This window comes from Alnus glutinosa, chromosome 7, assembly GCF_958979055.1.
Source record: "Alnus glutinosa chromosome 7, dhAlnGlut1.1, whole genome shotgun sequence".
Lineage (NCBI taxonomy): Eukaryota > Viridiplantae > Streptophyta > Magnoliopsida > Fagales > Betulaceae > Alnus > Alnus glutinosa.
Window position 1 is genome coordinate 9,760,905 of NC_084892.1, and position 19,028 is coordinate 9,779,932.

A 19,028-nucleotide genomic window follows, 5' to 3' on the forward strand; every position below is an offset into this window, starting at 1 on the left:
TTGATGAAGCCTACGAGGTGGTCGATCTCTGAGGCGATTGGTCATGGAAAGGGAATGGAAGCCAAACGTTGAGATATCGCCAAACTGCCCCCGATGTGGTTCTTGCAACACCAAATTCTGCTACTACAACAACTACAGCTTGACACAGCCGAGGTACTTTTGCAAGGGCTGTAGAAGGTATTGGACTAAAGGAGGATCCCTCCGAAACGTGCCCGTCGGGGGCGGCTGCCGGAAGAACAGACGGGGCAAGTCCTTAAGGCTATCCACCGACAGAACTAGTCTGGCTCATGGGAAGCTCCCAAATGACCCAATGGGGCATCCCAGTACTAGCTCCACAATGATGTGCCCTGATGGTTCACACATTGACCTAGCACTTGTGTATGCAAACTTCTTGAATCAAAAGCCGGATTCGAAGACGGCGCCACTTGATGAGTTGCCAGAATTGCCTACTCAATTAACGGAAGAAAATGGGTTTTTTGGATGCCACAATCTTTCTCAACTGTCCGTGGAAGTTTGTCCGAGTTCCAATACCCAGATGTACTTTAGTGGATCTGTAGATTCAATTCAGAAGCATGAAGATAGAGGTGATCATCATCATCAACAATCTATAAGGTATGACTCATCAAGCATTAATTATTATGCTTTGCCACCATTGCCTGGAGAAGACATGGCCTCTCAACAAGTGGTGTGGTCCAGTTCTCAGGAAATGATGGTGAATCATAGCTTTCAAGCAACAGAGCTGCCAGAGCTCGGACCAGAAGCAGAAGATCCCAATTCATTGATCTCTAATTGGAGCCCGTTCGATTTGTCAAGTGATGATACTTTCTCAAGGACATGATCAGGACTCAGGAGTGCGATTTTCTTCCTTGTTTTCATATTTCAACTCACTCAATATGATTATATATATATATATTGTATAGAATAGGATGGGAAAATTACCTTCAAATAATGCAAGTACACTGTATTCACAAAGTGGTACAACCAGTTTGAGATTGATCATGATCCATTTGTGTAAAAAGTTATGTATTCACACGGCCAACAGCTTTAATTTTTTTTTTTTTTTTTTTCCGTTGCATGCATGATAATGCACAAACGATTCGATATTCAACATTATGTTATAATGGTAAGTGAATAAGTGCTTCGTGGTATGAGTATCATTATTGTTATCCTCTTTTACGGAAATTTATATATGTGAGATCTAATATAATACTTTGAAACACTGTTTTTATTGAGAAGTTTAATCCTTTAGGAATAATTGGCTCAATTTTGTGCTAGCAATTAACGTTCATTACTTTATTATTATTATTATTATATGAGAAATGAGTTATATGTCATGGAACAACCATAAAGAGGTGGACACCGCAATAAAAGAGCCTAAATGGAGAAGGCAGTACAGAAACAGCCAAACATGAACAAATAGTAGGCAATAGTTTCATCTATATATAATTTCAAAGGAATCATAAACGAGCCGGACCTTAAAAAATGGCAAAAGGACTCGGTCATGAAGAGCCCTGACCGGTAAAGGCAAAAACCACTGTGAAGTGGTTGTTGCGGGAGAGGTATTGTTGAAAACCAGAAAGGATGTTGAGGAAGAACAAACACAGACTACAAAAGTTTTCACCACTGGATCAAAACACATAAAACCATGCAAAGAGATAGTAACCCATAAAAACAAATACAGTAGCAAAATACAAGAGAAAATACAAAAAATAGTAGCACCAGCAGGAGACCTAGAGGTACATGAAGACCACTCTCCGACGCGTGCATGGCAGATCTTAGCGAGGCTGGCAGTGCACGGTGGGAAGCTCAGGATTCACAGAAGCCGGTAGACGAGCGTGTTGGACAGCAGGGTTAAAGTATATTTTCGAGTTATTGAGATAACGTGCATTGTGTCTAAAATCATTAATCTTTTGGTAACGTTTATCACACTGAGTATTTCAGATGGTTATATTTATGTGAGCGTAGTTTATCTATATATATATATAAAAACAAATTTGTTTATAAAATAAGGAAGCTATTATAATTAGCACTACACTAATAATTTCATGAATACTTATTTGTTGGTTCAATCAGGTTGAATATATTACAACATAAAAAAAAAAAAGAAAGAGATTATTTTAAATGTTTTCGGAGGACACTTTTTTTTTCTTTTTTTTTTTTTTTTTTTTTTTTTCTTTTTTTTTTTTTATAAATAAATTTATATACATGCCTACAACTAGATGGACCAACTCAGGTCTCAAACCAAATAAACCAATGATACCTCCCTCAGCTTTGCGGGACAAGAAAGTAATTAATTAAGGATATTGTCATGTAAGTTCAACAGCACTACTGGAACGACAATCACATGGTAATTAAACGAAATGGAAAAGACGGCGATAAAATTGAAACCGACGTTGTGAGTATAAAAGCACGGCTTCAAACCAATGGGCCGGGAAACAAGAATTAATTAGAATCTTAGTGAAGAAAAGTATGTAGTAGTACGTAATTGAAAAGTAGATCGAGGATATATATAAAAGACTACAATCCTGTCTGCTTAGAGAAGAATTGAATGATATAAATACATCTTATGTACAGTTTTTATAAGTATATTTCATTTTTAAATACACCATTAAATTTATGAGGCTCACTTTGGGTCCTATAAATTTAATGGTGAATTTAAAACTTAATTGAACGTGTGAAACTGTGTAGAAAATGTGTGGCCGTGTGGGAAATATATGTATATCATTTTTATATATTAATATATAAATATAGACATGCATCCATCCATCCATGACCGCAATTTTGTTACAAATACGTGGCATATCGTAGCTAGAAGATGTTATTTATAAATATTGAAGGTAGAATTATAAACTAATTTTTGCAATTTTTGGTCGTGGGACGAAGTTTCTACCATTGCTGGTCAAAAACTTGGAACGACAACCCCCTCTCCAATTCAGTGAGAATATTCTAGTATCTTTTGACCTTAATTAAAATAATATATTCAAAACCTACAAAATGAAAAGTGATTAATAAATGCTATGTGGAATTTTTTTTCAGATTTTATGAACCACATGTTCTTGGTGGCCGGCGGTCAAGACCACGTTAATTACTATAAGTCGGCCTTGAAAAAATTGAGGCCGCAAAATTAACATAAAATTCCGTTTCTTGGTTGGAAAATTCAAGGAATCTAATTTACACATTATATGAACCACATGTTCATGGTGGCCGTCGAGACCATATTAATTAATCACCCTTGAATAATTTTAGGTGCCAAAATTAACACATACTTACAGATTTTTTAAATTAGGCTGTTTAATCATTTATTTAGTCAGATAAATCTCATAAATAATCTATCATAATCGCTTGTTAAAAATCTTTTAAATTTCGACAAATAATTTGAAACTTTCTTAATATATATATATATATATCCCTTATTGAATGGATCCCAAAAAAATCACATGATCCAAGAAAATAACTCCCATCACCATCGAATTACGAATCCTAGCCTATCGGGTAAAGGGTCTAAAATTAATTAAGTTTGATCAAATCTAATCTTTCAAGGAGAATGAATCACACTTAATTCAAATTATATATAAAAATAGCACCCTGCACCCAGTCAAATGGTAAAATATTATACCAATATTTAAAGTTGTGTCTACTATATAATATATTAGAATAATATTTAATATTATTTAAGAGATCACTCATCTGGCACGCTGCTTGGCAACGTGGTGGGCGGCGTGAGAGTTGGATAACCAACCACAATTGACACGATCAGTAGCCCCTTCGCATGCCGTGCAACATGACATGGGGTCACACAATCTGACGGCCGGATCGGAGACGATCAACCAGGGGAAAAATTAATTTAATTCTTCGCCTGGGGTTCAGGAGACGACAAACTATGTAAAGGCGGTGGTGATGTGAGAATTTTGTGATCAGTTCCAACTACTAATTAATAAAATTCTTCAACATTTTGTTTAACCCAAATGTCTCTGCCGCCATGACGTGCGCGCAAGAGGAACGCTACACTTCACTTCACGCCCATTGCTAATACACAAAACAACAACTCCGTATTCAAGCATGCATGCAAACATCAAACTTGACTAAATTAAAAGAAGCAGAAAAGATGGAACAATATATACGCTATGATAATGATCTAATTAATATTGCAATTTCCTAAAATGGGGGGTGGAGCCACCCCATAACCCTCTTTGTAGGGGTGGTTCTCCGCCACGGCCTGCAGAGGTGTGTGGTAGTGAAATTCTCTATTTCTACTATTCTTCTATGAGGTAGGCGGGAGTATAGCTGAGCCGCATGGCATTTAATTACTTTGTTAGTCATAAAATTGACGTGGCAGTCATATGGTTTAATCAATCACATCGCCCTCAAAATGAATAGTTGGGGGTAGCTGATCGACCTAATGACCAGCAGTGGGACGTCTTTGTGGGGGTAGTGGTCGAGCTAGCTACTTCTCGTTAACCTAATGAAATAATCATTGTGTGTAATAAAGTGCCTTAAAAGTTTAAGTGAAAAGAAAAAAATAAGTTTAATTATTTAATTAATATTTTAAAACTTCTATTTACTTGTTCGTTCAAACATCTTTTAATAAGTGAGGCCCATTTAACTAATATTCTATTAAATATCGTGGCAAGGAGCTAGCACATTGAATACATCAGCTATACTTATTAATACGCAATAGAAACTTCTACTTTGAACTTAGAAAAGATTGTATGATCGATCAAGTACATTTGAGGTAGGTTCCCAATTAGTCTAATGTAGAGTAATCCATCCCTAGTAAGTACGCAGTGGGAGGGTAAAAAATTCTCATACACATGCAATATATATTATGGGCGGGTGATATATATATAGGAGATGATGAAAAGGTAATATAGCTGACGATTAAGAAATGCAAGGCTTTAATTTTTTAGTGGTTAGCGTGACAGTACTATGTAAATGATCACGTCACTTTGTAAATGGTTACTTAATTAGTAAAATTTGTGGTATCCAAAGTATTTTTCAAATATGTATATATATATATATATATATATATATATATATAGACAAGTCATAGGTAGTATTTTCTACGTAACTCTGCACTTCAAAAAGTTGTAGAGGTTAAAAATATTATTTAATAGAGGCATACAAAACTTCATAAACGTAGATTCTAGACGTTCTAGACTAGTGCTTGGTGTAAAACAGGACAGGAGCCGGAAACTGTAAGAGGAGCTAATATATATATATATATATATATAATAGACGGATGCAGGACTATTTTATCTTGTGCTTTAGAAAAGGTAAAGCAAATTAAAGCGGATTTTGAGAAAGTCTAAAGGCGCTGTTGAGTACTTTTTCTTCTTAATTGGAGTGCTGGATTTGGACGGCTCCCGAACCAGCCACCAAAATGGTTGGTTTTAAACAATAAGTGTACTACAAGTTACAAAGTGCACAATTTTAAGATATATTAAGTGGAGTCTATACATATGAGTTTGTGTGCAATTTTAAGACATTGAAGTGGAGCCTACATGTATGAGTTTCTCCTAATATACCTTGGAGTTATACCTTGGAGTTATGCACTTTTATTACACTTCTGTAATTTTAACATTTTTCGATTTTAAAACCTTCATGGTGCTTTTAGCAATTAATACAGCCTACAGGAGCCAGTATTGGAGAGAGAATTGAGATTAGTGAAAAACAACACGTACAGATTGTGATTTGCAATGATCTTATATTTCATCAATGTTTTCTGGAACTAAATCAATTATGTACACAGAAAAAGGGAAATTAGGTCACAATTCTCTCAAGATGGATAGGAAGAGAGAAAGCTTTTTGGTATACAAGGAGAACTCTTCCATGCCCTAGCGTGCAGTTTAAGTATCTCTCTTGCCTTTTCTTTAGCATTGTTCGCACAGTCTACTTGAAGCATCAAACACAGCTTTGCCACCACACCCAACTGCAACATTTCCTGAACAACAGCCGGAGATGCTGAGAACTTCGAAACCGACAACAGAATTCTCACCGCCTTGTCGGTCGCTACCGAGGAAACCCTGAGAATTTTCTTGGACACAATGGCCAGCCCCGCCCCATGCTCCAACAGCTCCGCCCGCCCCTCGGCGCATCCGCATAGAATGTCCAACACCATCAACATCATTTCACAAGCCTTTCGCTCTGAAGAATCCAGAAGAAGTCCTATCAAAACAGCCACTGCGCCTGCGTTGACTGCTTTGATTCTGTTTCTTCCCCACGGACAAAGCTGGATTAGTAATATTAATACGGCGTTTGAGGCCTGCTGGGAGATCTGATCGTGCAACACCTGGACTAATTCGATGAACAGTTCGGTTTCCAAGCTGATCAGCTGCATCGGTTCAGCCATTTCCATCATGGATTTCAACAACAAAACGGCATAAGCGCGAGGATCAAAGTTGCCACGTTGCATGACTCGTGTCAAGGATTTGATAAATTCGCCGTTTTTCCCAATAAGAGTCTTTAGAACGGCTTCAGAAACTTGGAGAGTGTAGAGGATGCTTAAGGCTTCGCCGCTTGAAGCTTCATCTTCTGTAGTACTCACAATGGACGCTAAGAACTCAACAGCACCTGCTGCTTCCATGCAACGTTTATTGGCTGCGCTCTCTGAAGCGATTGAGCGGAGCTTTGGGAGACACTTTATCTTCAACTCTGGAGATTTGGCGTCGTTGAGGAGCTTGGTAATCTGGATTTTACTGATCGGAGGCTTCGGTGTCGGAATCCTTTCGATGCCGTTGGAAGCATTCATGGTGCACCATGATTGGATCAATCGCCTAAGAGTGTGGTTTGGCGTTAGATCACAATCAGCTGGAAGTGCTTGTTTTGTGAGTGGGCAGGTGTTGTTCTTTCCAGAAAACAACCACTTTTCGATGCTTTCGCGGTCATAGGTTATTCCTGTAGGGAGTGTAACGGGGTCTTTCATGAGTTCAAGAGAAATGGGGCAGAGAAAGAAGCGAGGAACATCGATCTCATCCATTGAGTTTTAGAAAGGATCGGTTGGTGAGGAATGGTTAGGAAGCAGTAGTTGAAAGGAGAACTGTGTGAATTGGTTTGAAGATGTTGGGAGGAGAGGGGTGGTTTATATACGCGTGGAGTGAGGTTTCCAAAATGAGAAAGTCAAAACACGTAATATGTTCGTTGAGAGAGAGAGAGAGAGAGAGAGAGATAGAGATGACTTTTCCAAGCTATTGAAAGTCATCCATAGGTGGTGCTATGACTAGCAAAGCGCAATGCACAATTAAGGTGAATTTTCAAAAAAACATTTATCTTTTAAAAAAAATAAGAGGGTCCACTTGCCAAGGCTACGAATTATTAATTTATTTATTTTAGTTAATATGAGGAAACGATCTCACTCCTTGCTTTTACTTGGCCAAACTTCATTTTTTCTTGAGATTTTCAAATGGGGAATTCAGTTGCATGAAATTGAATTTGTCCGCAAGATTTAAAATATTGGAAGTTATTTTTCGAATAATAGATTTTCTTTTTTTTGTATAAATATTTTGTTTTGTCTCAAAGGTTATGATTATTTATTTATTTTTATATTTTTCTTTTTCTCTAAGTATTCTGCTTGGATAGTACTTAAACTATGCTTATATAAAAGCATGTCTATATTATATATTTTGGAATCAAGCTTTGAAGTATCAATTAAATTTTAATTCTTTTAGAGTTAGTTCTTTATTTGCTTATTTGGGGTAATTATAGGTTGTTTCTTCCATATTTGTTATTTTCTCTTTTCCTGAATTTTCTTTTCTATCTTTAATTCATAGTTTTTGCTGCTATCATACGTTATCAGAACAATCTTAGTTCTGTTCGGCGTCACATAGAGTGGCAAATCTCAAGCGACAATAATCATTCAATTAATCCCATTGCAAGTTGTAACGGTATGAAGTATTCCACGTAAGAAGATGAGTGTGCTTCATGGATTTTGACACCTAATTAAGAAAAAAATCCACCCAAGAAAATAAATATAAGTGAGGCATTTTTTATATTTTATATAATTTAATTAAAAAATATTTATGTTAATTTTTATATTCTTTGTTTTATTTTAAAAATTAATTTTCTTATATTTTAAGAACATTGATATCATTATGATATTTTGATAGGATGTATACTATTTTATAGGCTTTGATTCTAATAGTTAAAGGATTTTATTCGGACTGAGAAAAAGTTTCCCGAAGTTTATTTTAGATTTTAGATAATCAAGATATAAAATAAAATAATTCTGGTAGACTTCGATCAATTCAAACTAGATTTTAATAGAAATTGAGTTACAATTAGATCGTCAGGAATAGATATAGAGCCAATAGTGCGAGAGAAAAAAATAAAATAGTTCATGTCTCAAAACTATGAAATGAATAATTTAGGTGGAGCCTTATATGTCATAAACATAAGCCATAAAGATTCGTAGAGATGGAAAACAAAAATTATTAAAACGATTTAAGGAGTATTGTATTTGGTGTAATAGTATTACCACCATCCATGGCTCATATGTGGAATTCCTTATATAAGTATATAGTTGGATAAATAAAGTCATGGTCAATTGAGGTGCGTGGTACGTATCATAAAGACAATCATGTATGATACAGAGGATGTAATATATTCTCTTTTGTTTTTGTTATTTTTTTTTTTATTTTTTATTTTTATGTAATATATTCTCTAATATTTAAAATTGGACCATATGCCACATGTAATTTAGTATGATTTAATTAATTAACCACAAATTAAAGGTGTTTTGTAGTTTATTCTAATAATTAAAGACAATATTAATAAAATTTTAATTGAAATTAAGTTCTAGTTTTTTTATGGGAGGAATAATTAAAGTAAAACTTGTATCCTATAAATAAAAAGCTTATATTCCAACACCATAGGCAAAAGTTGACAGAGATTAAAAGAATCAAGAGCAGTTTGAACAAATGCGAGGGGGGAGGTATCTTTTTTTTACTGTTGTGTTCTGATAACTTATTTACACGTGTTTCACGAAAAGTTGAGTTGACATGACAGGGATTATTTTCTACTTGTTTGTATATATTCAAGATAAAATAATAATAATAAAAAACTTAGAAAGTACGTAGTTAATTAAGGTGGCGTTTGAATTTGCGATTTCGTAGAGAAAAAGTACGATTTTAAATCAAATTACAGAAAATAAACCGTTTGAAAACTACGTTTTTAAAAAATTATGATTTGAAAACTCAGAAAAGTGCTTATTCAAATCGCAGACAATTGTATATTTTTTTTAAAAATGCAGTATTTTAAAAGGCTAACCTGCGATTTTAAAGGCCAAACTCTGATTTTACCAAACGCTTAACTGCGTTTTTTTAAAAATCACTTTTTTAAATCGTACTTTTTAAAACGCAAATCTAAATAAAGCCTAAGAGTCATCAAGAACAGTATATGTTTGCGTTGAAAGTTCTTGCTCACACAAAGAGATAAGAACAACAATTAAAGACGTGAACAAGAAGAATTGGGAATTAAGCCCCATTTATTTGATCGAATCTGGAAAACAGCCAAGAAGAAAGAAGATAATAGCCAAAGCAATTTTTAAAAAGATAAAAGGAATTTAAAAAGGAAAAGATGTTGGAGCGCCCATAAGACAAAAGAGCATGGCATCATGACTTATCTCATAATAATTGATGTCGGCCATCCAAAATAATCTTACGTGGTAAGCCCACGTGGCTCGTAGTCCAGTCGGACAGTAAGGAATCGTAGTGCCATCCATTTCCACATGGACCACATGCAAAAGGATTAAAATAAAAAACAACACGTCTTCGTTTAATTTTCTTAAAAATAAAAATATAGAGTATTGTTAGAGGTACTAACTAGATATTTCATTACATCCTCTTATAAATTAATATGGTAATTCACGTAACACACTTGCCCCATTGACCATAAAATTAATCCCCCACTTCACGTCAATCGCATCACTCTAGAGTCTAGAATGAACCGTCAGAGATAATCGATCAACCTAATGACGGTTTATGACCCAATTAATGGTTCTTTGACCACGGCCTTCCTTGATTTTTAAATTTTCTTTTAATTTTTAAATTTTTGTTAAGTTATATATATATAAGCTTTATTCTTCTTTTAGATAAAATAAAATAAAATAAAATAAAAAAATTAATTAATTAATTCTGTCGTTGCTTACGTGACAGTGGTAGTGCCACGTCACCTCAGTTTATAAAATTTGTAGTACCAAATATATTTTTTTTAAAAAGTGTATTTGGAGAAGGCAGTGTCTTCCTACTAACTTTGGAGTTTGGACTTCATAACCGTAGATTCTAGACGTTCCAGTGCATGCCTTCTGTGTAAAAGAGGACACGTACAGGAGCCAGGAGCCGGTAACAGCGGTTTTTGAGAAAGTCCAAATTAAAGGCTGTTGAGTACTTTTTCATTCTTAATAGGGAAAGTCCAGAACCACCGAACTGATTGGTGGTTTCAGCAATACAGCCTACGTACAGGCGCCACTAGTGGAGAGACAAAATTGAGATGGAAAATAAAGATAAGAGAAATTATAGAAAGTATAACGTCACCACTCACGCTTTTTGCCCAAATTAATACCGACCTTAATTATTTTTTTTTAAAAAAAATACTGACCTTAATTTCTTTACAAAATATAATATCTAATTAGAGATTTACAACTTTCATTAGAGTGTTCAAGATAAATAGGATAACCACTAGGGGTAAGTAAAAACTCTCGGACCCGCCTCAACCCGCATCTCTTGTTCGTCCTATCCTTAAAAACACGGTTTTTAATTTTTTTGATTTTTAATGGATACGGGTTGGATTTTAATTAACCTGTGCGAAGTGGGGCGGGGTGCGGGTTTAAGTTAATCATTTTTTTTTCCCTGGATCCCTGCTCCGTCCCGTGTAAATTAAAAAAAAAAAAAACCCTAACTTGTTAACCCTATAGCGCCACCCCCCCTATATATATATATATATATATTTTTTTTTTCTTCCAGATTCTTCCTAGAGCGGTAGCTCTTCTTCTTCACAGAATCACAGCCTCCCTCTCCCCTTGCGTCGATCTTCACAGAATGACTGTTGAGCCTGTAATAGACGACCCCAGAGATTAATTTCCCATTGGAATGTGTGTCCTCCCAGTTGACGATGACCCCACCTGCCTCTTTTTCTTGGAGACCCTGCTTCGTCGATGCCATCATGCCAATATCACGGTTTGCTTCTTCCTCTTTTTTCCTCATTCATTTCTTATTAATATTTTGTTTTTGAGAATTGTTTTGGTACATTGAATCTATATGTTTATTTTTCGTAAGTTTGAATGTGTTTCTTTGTTTATATATGGAGACAAGTTCTTAGATTTTTTCTTCGTTTATGTTTCGTTTGAAGGTGTCTGCCGGGATCTTCACCGTTCCAATCGCTAGATCGGCCTTTGTCGGATGGACCCGCCTCGCACAGCCCTACCCCACCCACAACCGCACTACACTGATTATGTAAGTTTTATGCGATTTACGGGTTCCATTTAAGGAACTCGCAGGGGTGCGGGGCGAGGCCAAAAAGGGGGGAAACCCGCCCCCCGCCCCATGATCACCCCTAATAATGACTACGGTAATGATACTACAACTTTTATTATATATATATTTTCTTTTTATAAATTAACGTGGTAGCTCATAATTGATGAAATAATTAAACAAAAAGCGGTTGGTCGTCTTAGCTAGCTAGTCTACCTCATCCATTACAAATTTACAAGAAAATTTTCCTAGCGCCATAGATGGGTGATAAGCTGGTTCGACGAATACCAGACTATAGATAGAGACAATGACGAAAATTAATCTGGAAAACACGAAAAATAAAAATAATTCCAAGCGATTAATGGAAAATAGCATAGCTTGTGATTTGCAAAGATTTTATATTTCCTCAATGTTTTGTGGAACTAAATCAATTCTGTACACAGAAAAAGGGAAATTAAGTCACAATTCTCTCAAGATGGATAGGGAGAGAGAGAGAGCTTTTTGGTATACAAGGAGAACTCTTCCATGCCCTAGCGTGCAGTTTAAGTATCTCTCTTGCCTTTTCTTTAGCCTTGTTCCCACAGTCTACTTGAAGCATCAAACACAGCTTTGCCACCACACCCAACTGCGACATTTCCTGAACAACAGCTGGAGATGCCGAGAATTTCGAAATCGACAACAGAATTCTCACCGCCATGTTGGTCGCCACCGAGGAAACCCTGAGAATTTTCTTGGACACAATGGCCAGCCCCGCCCCATGCTCCAACAGCTCCCCCCGCCCCTCGGCACATCCGCATAGAATGTCCAACGCCATCAACATCATTTCACAAGCCTCTCGCTCCGAAGAATCGAGAAGAAGTCCTATCAAAACTGTCACTGCGCCTGCGTTGACTGCTTTGACTCTGTTTCTTCCCCACGGACAAAGCTGGATTAGTAATTTTAATACGGCGTTTGAGGTCTGCTGGGAGATTTGATCGTGCAACACCTGGACTAATTTGATGAACAGTTCGGTTTCCAAGCTGATCAGCTGCATCGGTTCAGCCAATTCCAACATGGATTTCAACAACAAAACGGCATAAGCGCGAGGCTCGTCGTTGCCAGGTTGCATGACTCGTATCAAGGATTTGATAAATTCGCCGTTTTTCCCAATAAGAGTCTTTAGAACGGCTTCAGAAACTTGGAGAGTGTAGAGGATGCTTAAGGCTTCGCCGCTTGAAGCTTCTTCTCCGGTTGAACTCATAATGGACGCTAAGAACTCAACGGCACCTGCAGCTTCCATGCAACGTTTATTGGCTGCGCTCTCCGAAGCGATTGAGCGGAGCTTTTGGAGACACTTTGTCTTCAACTGTGGGGATTTGGCGTCGTTGAGTAGCTTGTCAATCTGGATTTTGCTGATCGGAGGCTTCGGTGTCGGAATCCTTTCGATCCCGTTGGAAGCATTCATGGTGCACCATGATTGGATCAATCGCCTGAGAGTGTGGTTTGGCGTTAGATCACAATCAGCTGCAAGTGCTTGTTTTGTGAGTGGGCAGGTGTTGTTCTTTCCAGAAAACAACCACTTTTCGATGCTTTCGCGGTCGTAGGTTATTCCTGTAGGGAGTGTAACGGGGTCTTTCATGAGTTCAAGAGAAATGGGGCAGAGAAAGAATCGAGGGACATCGATCTCGTCCATTGATTTTCAGAAAGGAGCGGATGATGAAGAATGGTTAGGAAGCTGTGTGAATTGGTTTGAAGATGTTGGTAGGAGAGGGGTAGTTTATATAGGCGTGAAGGAGTGAGGTTTCCAAAATGAGAAAGTCGATCACAACACTGAATATTATACGAACGTTGAGAGAGAGAGAGATAGAGATGACTTTTCCAAGCTATTGAAAGTCATCAGTATTGGGTGGTGCTATGACTAGCAAAGCGCAAAGCACAAGGTGAATTTTCAAAATAAAATGACAGAAAAAGATAAGATTTTTTTTTTTTTTTTTTAAAAAAAAAAAAAAAAATTTATCTTTTAAAAAATAAGAGGGTCCACTTGCCAAGGCTATAAATTATTAATTTATTTATTTTAGTTAATATGAGGAAACTATCTCACTCCTTGCTTTTTTTACTTGGCCAAACTTTATTTTTTTTCTCTTGGGGTTTTCAAATGGGGAATTCAGTTGCATAAATTGAAGTTGTCCGCATGATTTAAAATATGATTGGGGTAAGCGGCAATATTGATTCAATTAGTGTTGGATTCGTCAACCCCATTGCAAGTTGTAACGGTATGAAGTATTCCACGTAAAAAGACGACTGCGCTTCATAGATATTTTGACACCTAAGAAAATAAATATAAGTGATGCATTTTTTATATTTTATATAATTTAATTAAAAAAGTATTTATGTTATTTGTTTTAGTTTAAAAATTCTTCTTCTTATATTTTAAGAACTTCGATATCATTGCGATATTTTAATTGGATGTAAACTATTTTATAGGCTTCGATTCTAATAGTTAAAGGGTTTTATTCAGACTAAGAAAAGGTTTTGGGAAGTTTATTTTGGATTTTAGATAATCAAGATATAAAATAAAATAATTCTGGTAGACTTCAATCAATTGAAACTAGATTTTGATGCATTGAGTTGAAATTAGATCGTCAGGAACATGTAAAGAGCCATGGGTGCAAGAGAAAAGATAGAATATATAGTTGATCTAGCTAGGTGGAGCCTCATATATCATAGACATAAGCCATAAATATTCATAGAGATAGAAAGCAAAAAATATTAAAACGATTTAAGGATTATCACCATGATTCGTAAGCTAGTGGTATTCTATGAGTATATAGTTGGATAAATAAAGTCATGGTCAATTGAGGTGTGTGATACGTATCATAAAGACATTCATGTATAATGTAGGCAAAGTGGGAGGATGTAATATATTCTCTAATATTTAAAATCTGGACCATATGCCACATATAATTTAGTATGATTTAATTTTTTATTTTTTAGATGGATAAACTCTATATTGAACCAAACCCATCAATAACACAATGTCACTCCAGTGAAAACTGGATACACCTCTCAAATTAAATTAATATGATTTAATTAACCACAAATTAAAGGTTTTTTTTTTTTTTTTTGGATGTGTTAGGGACAGTTTCTGAATGATGACATGTCGAGCTCCAAGTGAATCCTCAGAAGAATAAATCCGATAACCTGCAAAACAATAAAAGCTTGCCGAGGGTTGGCCTGTGAAACCTCCTTCCGATGGTTAAGTCAGTTCAGATAATTTCTTGAGGATAATAAATGAAGTTCAGAAGGAAATTAATTACCTCTCTTACATGAGAATCTTTTTCTTATATACCTCATTCGTTCTTCTTTCCTCACAGTTCGACTCAAAGATTCCCTTCATTAATGGCTCGCACGCGTGAATTACTTCACAGACGGCGATTAGACGTCATGGACATTTCCGGTATGATGTATAGGGAGCTCTTAGTCTTTGACGACAACAACCTGTCAAATTGACTGACCGAATATGCCCTGTCCAAGCACACAGTTCATTAAAATACTTAGATACTCATTAATTGAGGGAATATCGCCAAATTAATGCTCCTTTATTACTTTGACCGTGGAACGTATTAGTTCACTACATGCCCTTACCCAAGTGTGTTCCGGGGTTCCTGAGTGTTATCAAGATAATACACCATTTTCCCAATACTCAAACATCTGTGATCCATTGTTGCAAAAACCCCTTGGTCCCTAGAGGAGTCGGGATCGATCCTTCAAACCAACAGGGAGGCCTTGTTTGTCAACGAGACTCGAGCTCGCACGTGTGTGAGTTCGAATCATTTCTGGGGGGGTAACTCGGATTTTTATCTGCCGTATCATTTGGCCCAAATGATGAGTAAGCAGTCTGACGTGTCACAGTTATGGGGGCAAAAGTGTATTTTTGCACACACGAGAGATATTTTCCCAACAGGATGAATAAGAGTTTTATAGACCAAACAAAACATCAACACACTAGCAAGCTGTTAATAAAATTTATTCTAATAATTAAAGACTACTAATAAAATTTTAATTGGAATTAAGTTCTAATTTTTTGACGGGAGGAACAATTAAAGTAAAACTTTGATTGAGAGTCAACCCTAATGTATCCAATAAATAAAAAGCTTTGTATTCCATAATTTAATATGGGCAAAAGTTGACATAGCTAGATTAAAAGAATCCTCTCTTAAAGTTTTTGTTTCGAAATTTTCTACTTCGAATCAAGAGCAGTTTGAACAATACGAAGGGGAGGTAGAGTTGTTTTTTACTGTTGCGTTCTGATAAATTATTTACACGTGTTTCTTGGAAAAACTTTTTTGAGTTGAGTTGACATAACAGGGAATATTTTCTATTTGTTTGTGTGTATATATATATATATATATCCAAGATAAAATAATAAAATAAAACTTAATTACAAAGTAGTTAATTAAGATTCATCAAGAACAGTATATGGTTGCTTTGAAAGTTCTTGCTCACACAAAGAGATTAGAACAACAATTAAAGACGTGATCAAGAAGAATTAGAAAGCCCCATTTATTTGATTGAATCTGGAAAACAATCAAGAAGAGAGAAGAAAATATAGCCAAACCAATTTTTAAAAAGATAAAAGGAAGTCAAAAAGAGCATGACGTCATGACTTATCTCATAATAATTGATGTCGGCCATCCAAAATACTCTCACGTGGTAAGCCCACGTGGCACGTAGTCCAGTCGGACAGTAAGGAATATATAGTAGTGCCATCTATATCCACATGGACCACATGCAGAAGGATTAAAATAAAAAACGACAAGTCTTCATTCAATTATCTAAAATAGTAATAAAGAAAAATAGAGTATTGTTAAAAGTACCAGAGATTTTATTATATTTTCTTACAAATTAATATGGTAGTTCATATATATATATATATATATATATATATATATGTGCGCGCGCGCGCGCTTTAATAAATGTAACCTTTCATTCATGCTTTGTAAACAAGAGATTCTAGACGTTCCCAGTGCTTGCTTGGTGTAAAACAGGACACAGGAGCCGGTAACTGCGGGTTTTGAGAAAGTCCAAAAGCTGCTGAGCACTTTTCCTTCTTAATTTGGAAAGTCCAGAACCAACAAAAAACTGATTGGTGGTTTCAGCAATACAGCCTACGAATACGTACGTACATGGCGCCAGCGGAGAGACAAAATTGGGATGGAAAATAAAGATAAGAGCCATTTGGCCCGGTTTAGTCCTTCCTCCCCTCCCCTCCCCTCCCTTCCCCTCCCCTTTCAAGTGAAAGTAGAAAATGATTGATACGATATAAAGTAGAAAGAATTTATATAGAAAGATGAAAAAAATTTATATTGTAGTGAGGTTTTTTATTTAAATAATAATATAAAATTATTGATATATATAAAAAGTAAAAAGTGTTAAGAATGTTTTGAGTTGATGTTTTTTTGGGAGAGGTGAAAATAAAGAAAGGGAGAGGGGAGGGGATTATTAAACGGGATTAACTATTCTTAATTAACTATTCTACCTTATCCATTACAAATTAAGTTTACAAGAAAATTTTCCTAGCGCCACAGATGGGTGATAAGCTGGTTCGACGAATACCAGACTATATATATAGAGACAATAACGAAAATTAATCTGGAAAGCACGAAAAATAAAAATAATTCCAAGCAATTAATGGAAAATAGCATAGCTTGTGATTTGCAAAGATTTTATATTTCCTCAATGTTTTGTGGAACTAAATCAATTCTGTACACAGAAAAAGGGAAATTAAGTCACAATTCTCTCAAGATGGATAGGAAGAGAGAGAGCTTTTTGGTATACAAGGAGAACTCTTCCATTCCCTAGCGTGCAGTTTAAGTATCTCTCTTGCCTTTTCTTTAGCCCTGTTCCCACAGTCCACTTGAAGGATCAAACACAGCTTTGCCACCACACCCAACTGCAACATTTCCTGAACAACAGCCGGAGATGCCGAGAACTTCGAAACCGACAACAGAATTCTCACCGCCATGTCGGTCGCCACCGAGGAAACCCTGAGAATTTTCTTGGACACAATGGCCAGCCCCGCCCCATGCTCCAACAGCTGCGCCCGCCCCTCGGCGCATCCGCATAGAATGTCCAACGCCATCAATATCATTTCACAAGCCTTTCGCTCCGAAGAATCGAGAAGAAGTCCTATCAAAACAGGCACTGCGCCTGCGTTGACTGCTTTGACTCTGTTTCTTCCCCACGGACAAAGCTGGATTAATAATTTTAATACGGCGTTTGAGGCCTGCTGGGAGATCTGATCGTGCAACACCTGGACTAATTCGATGAACAGTTCGGTTTCCAATCTGATCAGCTGCGTCGGTTCAACCAATTTCAACATGGATTTCAACAACAAAACGGCATAAGCGCGAGACTCATAGTTGCCACGTTGCATGACTCGTATCAAGGATTTGATAAATTCGCCGTTTTTCCCAATAAGAGTCTTTAGAGTGGCTTCAGAAACTTGGAGAGTGTAGAGGATGCTTAAGGCTTCGCCGCTTGAAGCTTCTTCTACTGTTGAACTCACAATGGACGCTAAGAACTCAACGGCACCTGCAGCTTCCATGCAACGTTTATTGGCTGCGCTCTCCGAAGCAATTGAGCGGAGCTTTTGGAGACACTTTTTCTTCAACTGTGGGGATTTGGCGTCGTTGAGTAGCTTGGCAATCTGGATTTTGCTGATCGGAGGCTTCGGTGTCGGAATCCTTTCGATCCCGTTGGAAGCATTCATGGTGCACCATGATTGGATCAATCGCCTGAGAGTGTGGTTTGGCGTTAGATCACAATCAGCTGCAAGTGCTTGTTTTGTGAGTGGGCAGGTGTTGTTCTTTCCAGAAAACAACCACTTTTCGATGCTTTCGCGGTCGTAGGTTATTCCTGTAGAGAGTGTAACGGGGTCTTTCATGAGTTCAAGAGAAATGGGGCAGAGAAAGAATTGAGGAACATCGATCTCGTCCATTGATTTTCAGAAAGGAGTGGTTGATGAAGAATGGTTAAGAAGCTGTGTGAATTGGTTTGAAGATGTTGGGAGGAGGAGAGGGGTGGGTTTTATATACGCGTGGGGCGTGGAGCGAGAAAGTCAAAACACGGAAAATACGAGCGTTGAGAGAGAGAGAGAGATAGAGATGACTTTTCCAAGCTATTGAAAGTCATCAATCGGTGGTGCTATGACTAGCAAGGAAAGCGCACACCACAAGGTGAATTGACCATGTGCATTATCCGGTGCCACGCCCTTTGAATTTCAATTTCTCCAATTTTTTTTTTTTTTGTTTTTTTAACTTTACACATTTGATTTGATTTTAAATTAAATATGAAACATGTTATTTAGTACAATTGGATCCTTCTCTTATCTTTTTATTTTAAAAATTAATTATTAAATCTTTTAGATTCACAAACATAAAACTGACGCGTGAATCATACATATTTAATAGTTGATTTTCACTAGTTCCTTGGTTTTACTTAATTAGCCAAACTGCAACTTTTCTTGGTCTTTTCAAATGGGGGACTGATCAGTTGCATAAATTGAATTTGTCCGCTTGATTTAAA

At 36.6% G+C, this 19,028-nt stretch overlaps 4 protein-coding genes across 4 annotated transcripts; 1 reads left to right on the top strand and 3 right to left on the bottom strand.

Moving 5' to 3' along the window:
* Positions 1–15: 15 nt before the first annotated feature.
* On the top strand, positions 16–838 carry LOC133872352 (dof zinc finger protein DOF3.5). The gene has a single exon (XM_062309841.1). The coding sequence runs from the start codon at positions 44–46 to the stop codon at positions 836–838; it is 795 nt and encodes a 264-aa protein (XP_062165825.1). The 5' UTR covers positions 16–43.
* Positions 839–5,684: 4,846 nt separating this feature from the next.
* Positions 5,685–7,038, bottom strand: LOC133873920 (E3 ubiquitin-protein ligase PUB23-like). The gene has a single exon (XM_062311724.1). It carries the CDS (start codon positions 6,974–6,976, stop codon positions 5,777–5,779), a length of 1,200 nt encoding a protein of 399 aa, XP_062167708.1. The 5' UTR covers positions 6,977–7,038; the 3' UTR covers positions 5,685–5,776.
* Positions 7,039–11,846: 4,808 nt separating this feature from the next.
* Positions 11,847–13,212, bottom strand: LOC133874143 (E3 ubiquitin-protein ligase PUB23-like). Its single transcript, XM_062311986.1, has one exon. It carries the CDS (start codon positions 13,132–13,134, stop codon positions 11,917–11,919), a length of 1,218 nt encoding a protein of 405 aa, XP_062167970.1. The 5' UTR covers positions 13,135–13,212; the 3' UTR covers positions 11,847–11,916.
* Positions 13,213–17,129: 3,917 nt separating this feature from the next.
* LOC133872851 (E3 ubiquitin-protein ligase PUB23-like) lies at positions 17,130–18,511 on the bottom strand. Its single transcript, XM_062310471.1, has one exon. The coding sequence runs from the start codon at positions 18,439–18,441 to the stop codon at positions 17,242–17,244; it is 1,200 nt and encodes a 399-aa protein (XP_062166455.1). The 5' UTR covers positions 18,442–18,511; the 3' UTR covers positions 17,130–17,241.
* Positions 18,512–19,028: the final 517 nt, after the last annotated feature.

Excerpts from the sequence above, each read along its gene's own strand:
- LOC133873920 (XM_062311724.1), bottom strand. The coding sequence starts at position 6,976 with ATGGATGAGATCGATGTTCCTCGCTTCTTTCTCTGCCCCATTTCTCTT.
- LOC133874143 (XM_062311986.1), bottom strand. The coding sequence starts at position 13,134 with ATGGACGAGATCGATGTCCCTCGATTCTTTCTCTGCCCCATTTCTCTT.
- LOC133872851 (XM_062310471.1), bottom strand. The coding sequence starts at position 18,441 with ATGGACGAGATCGATGTTCCTCAATTCTTTCTCTGCCCCATTTCTCTT.
- LOC133872352 (XM_062309841.1), top strand. The coding sequence starts at position 44 with ATGGAAAGGGAATGGAAGCCAAACGTTGAGATATCGCCAAACTGCCCC.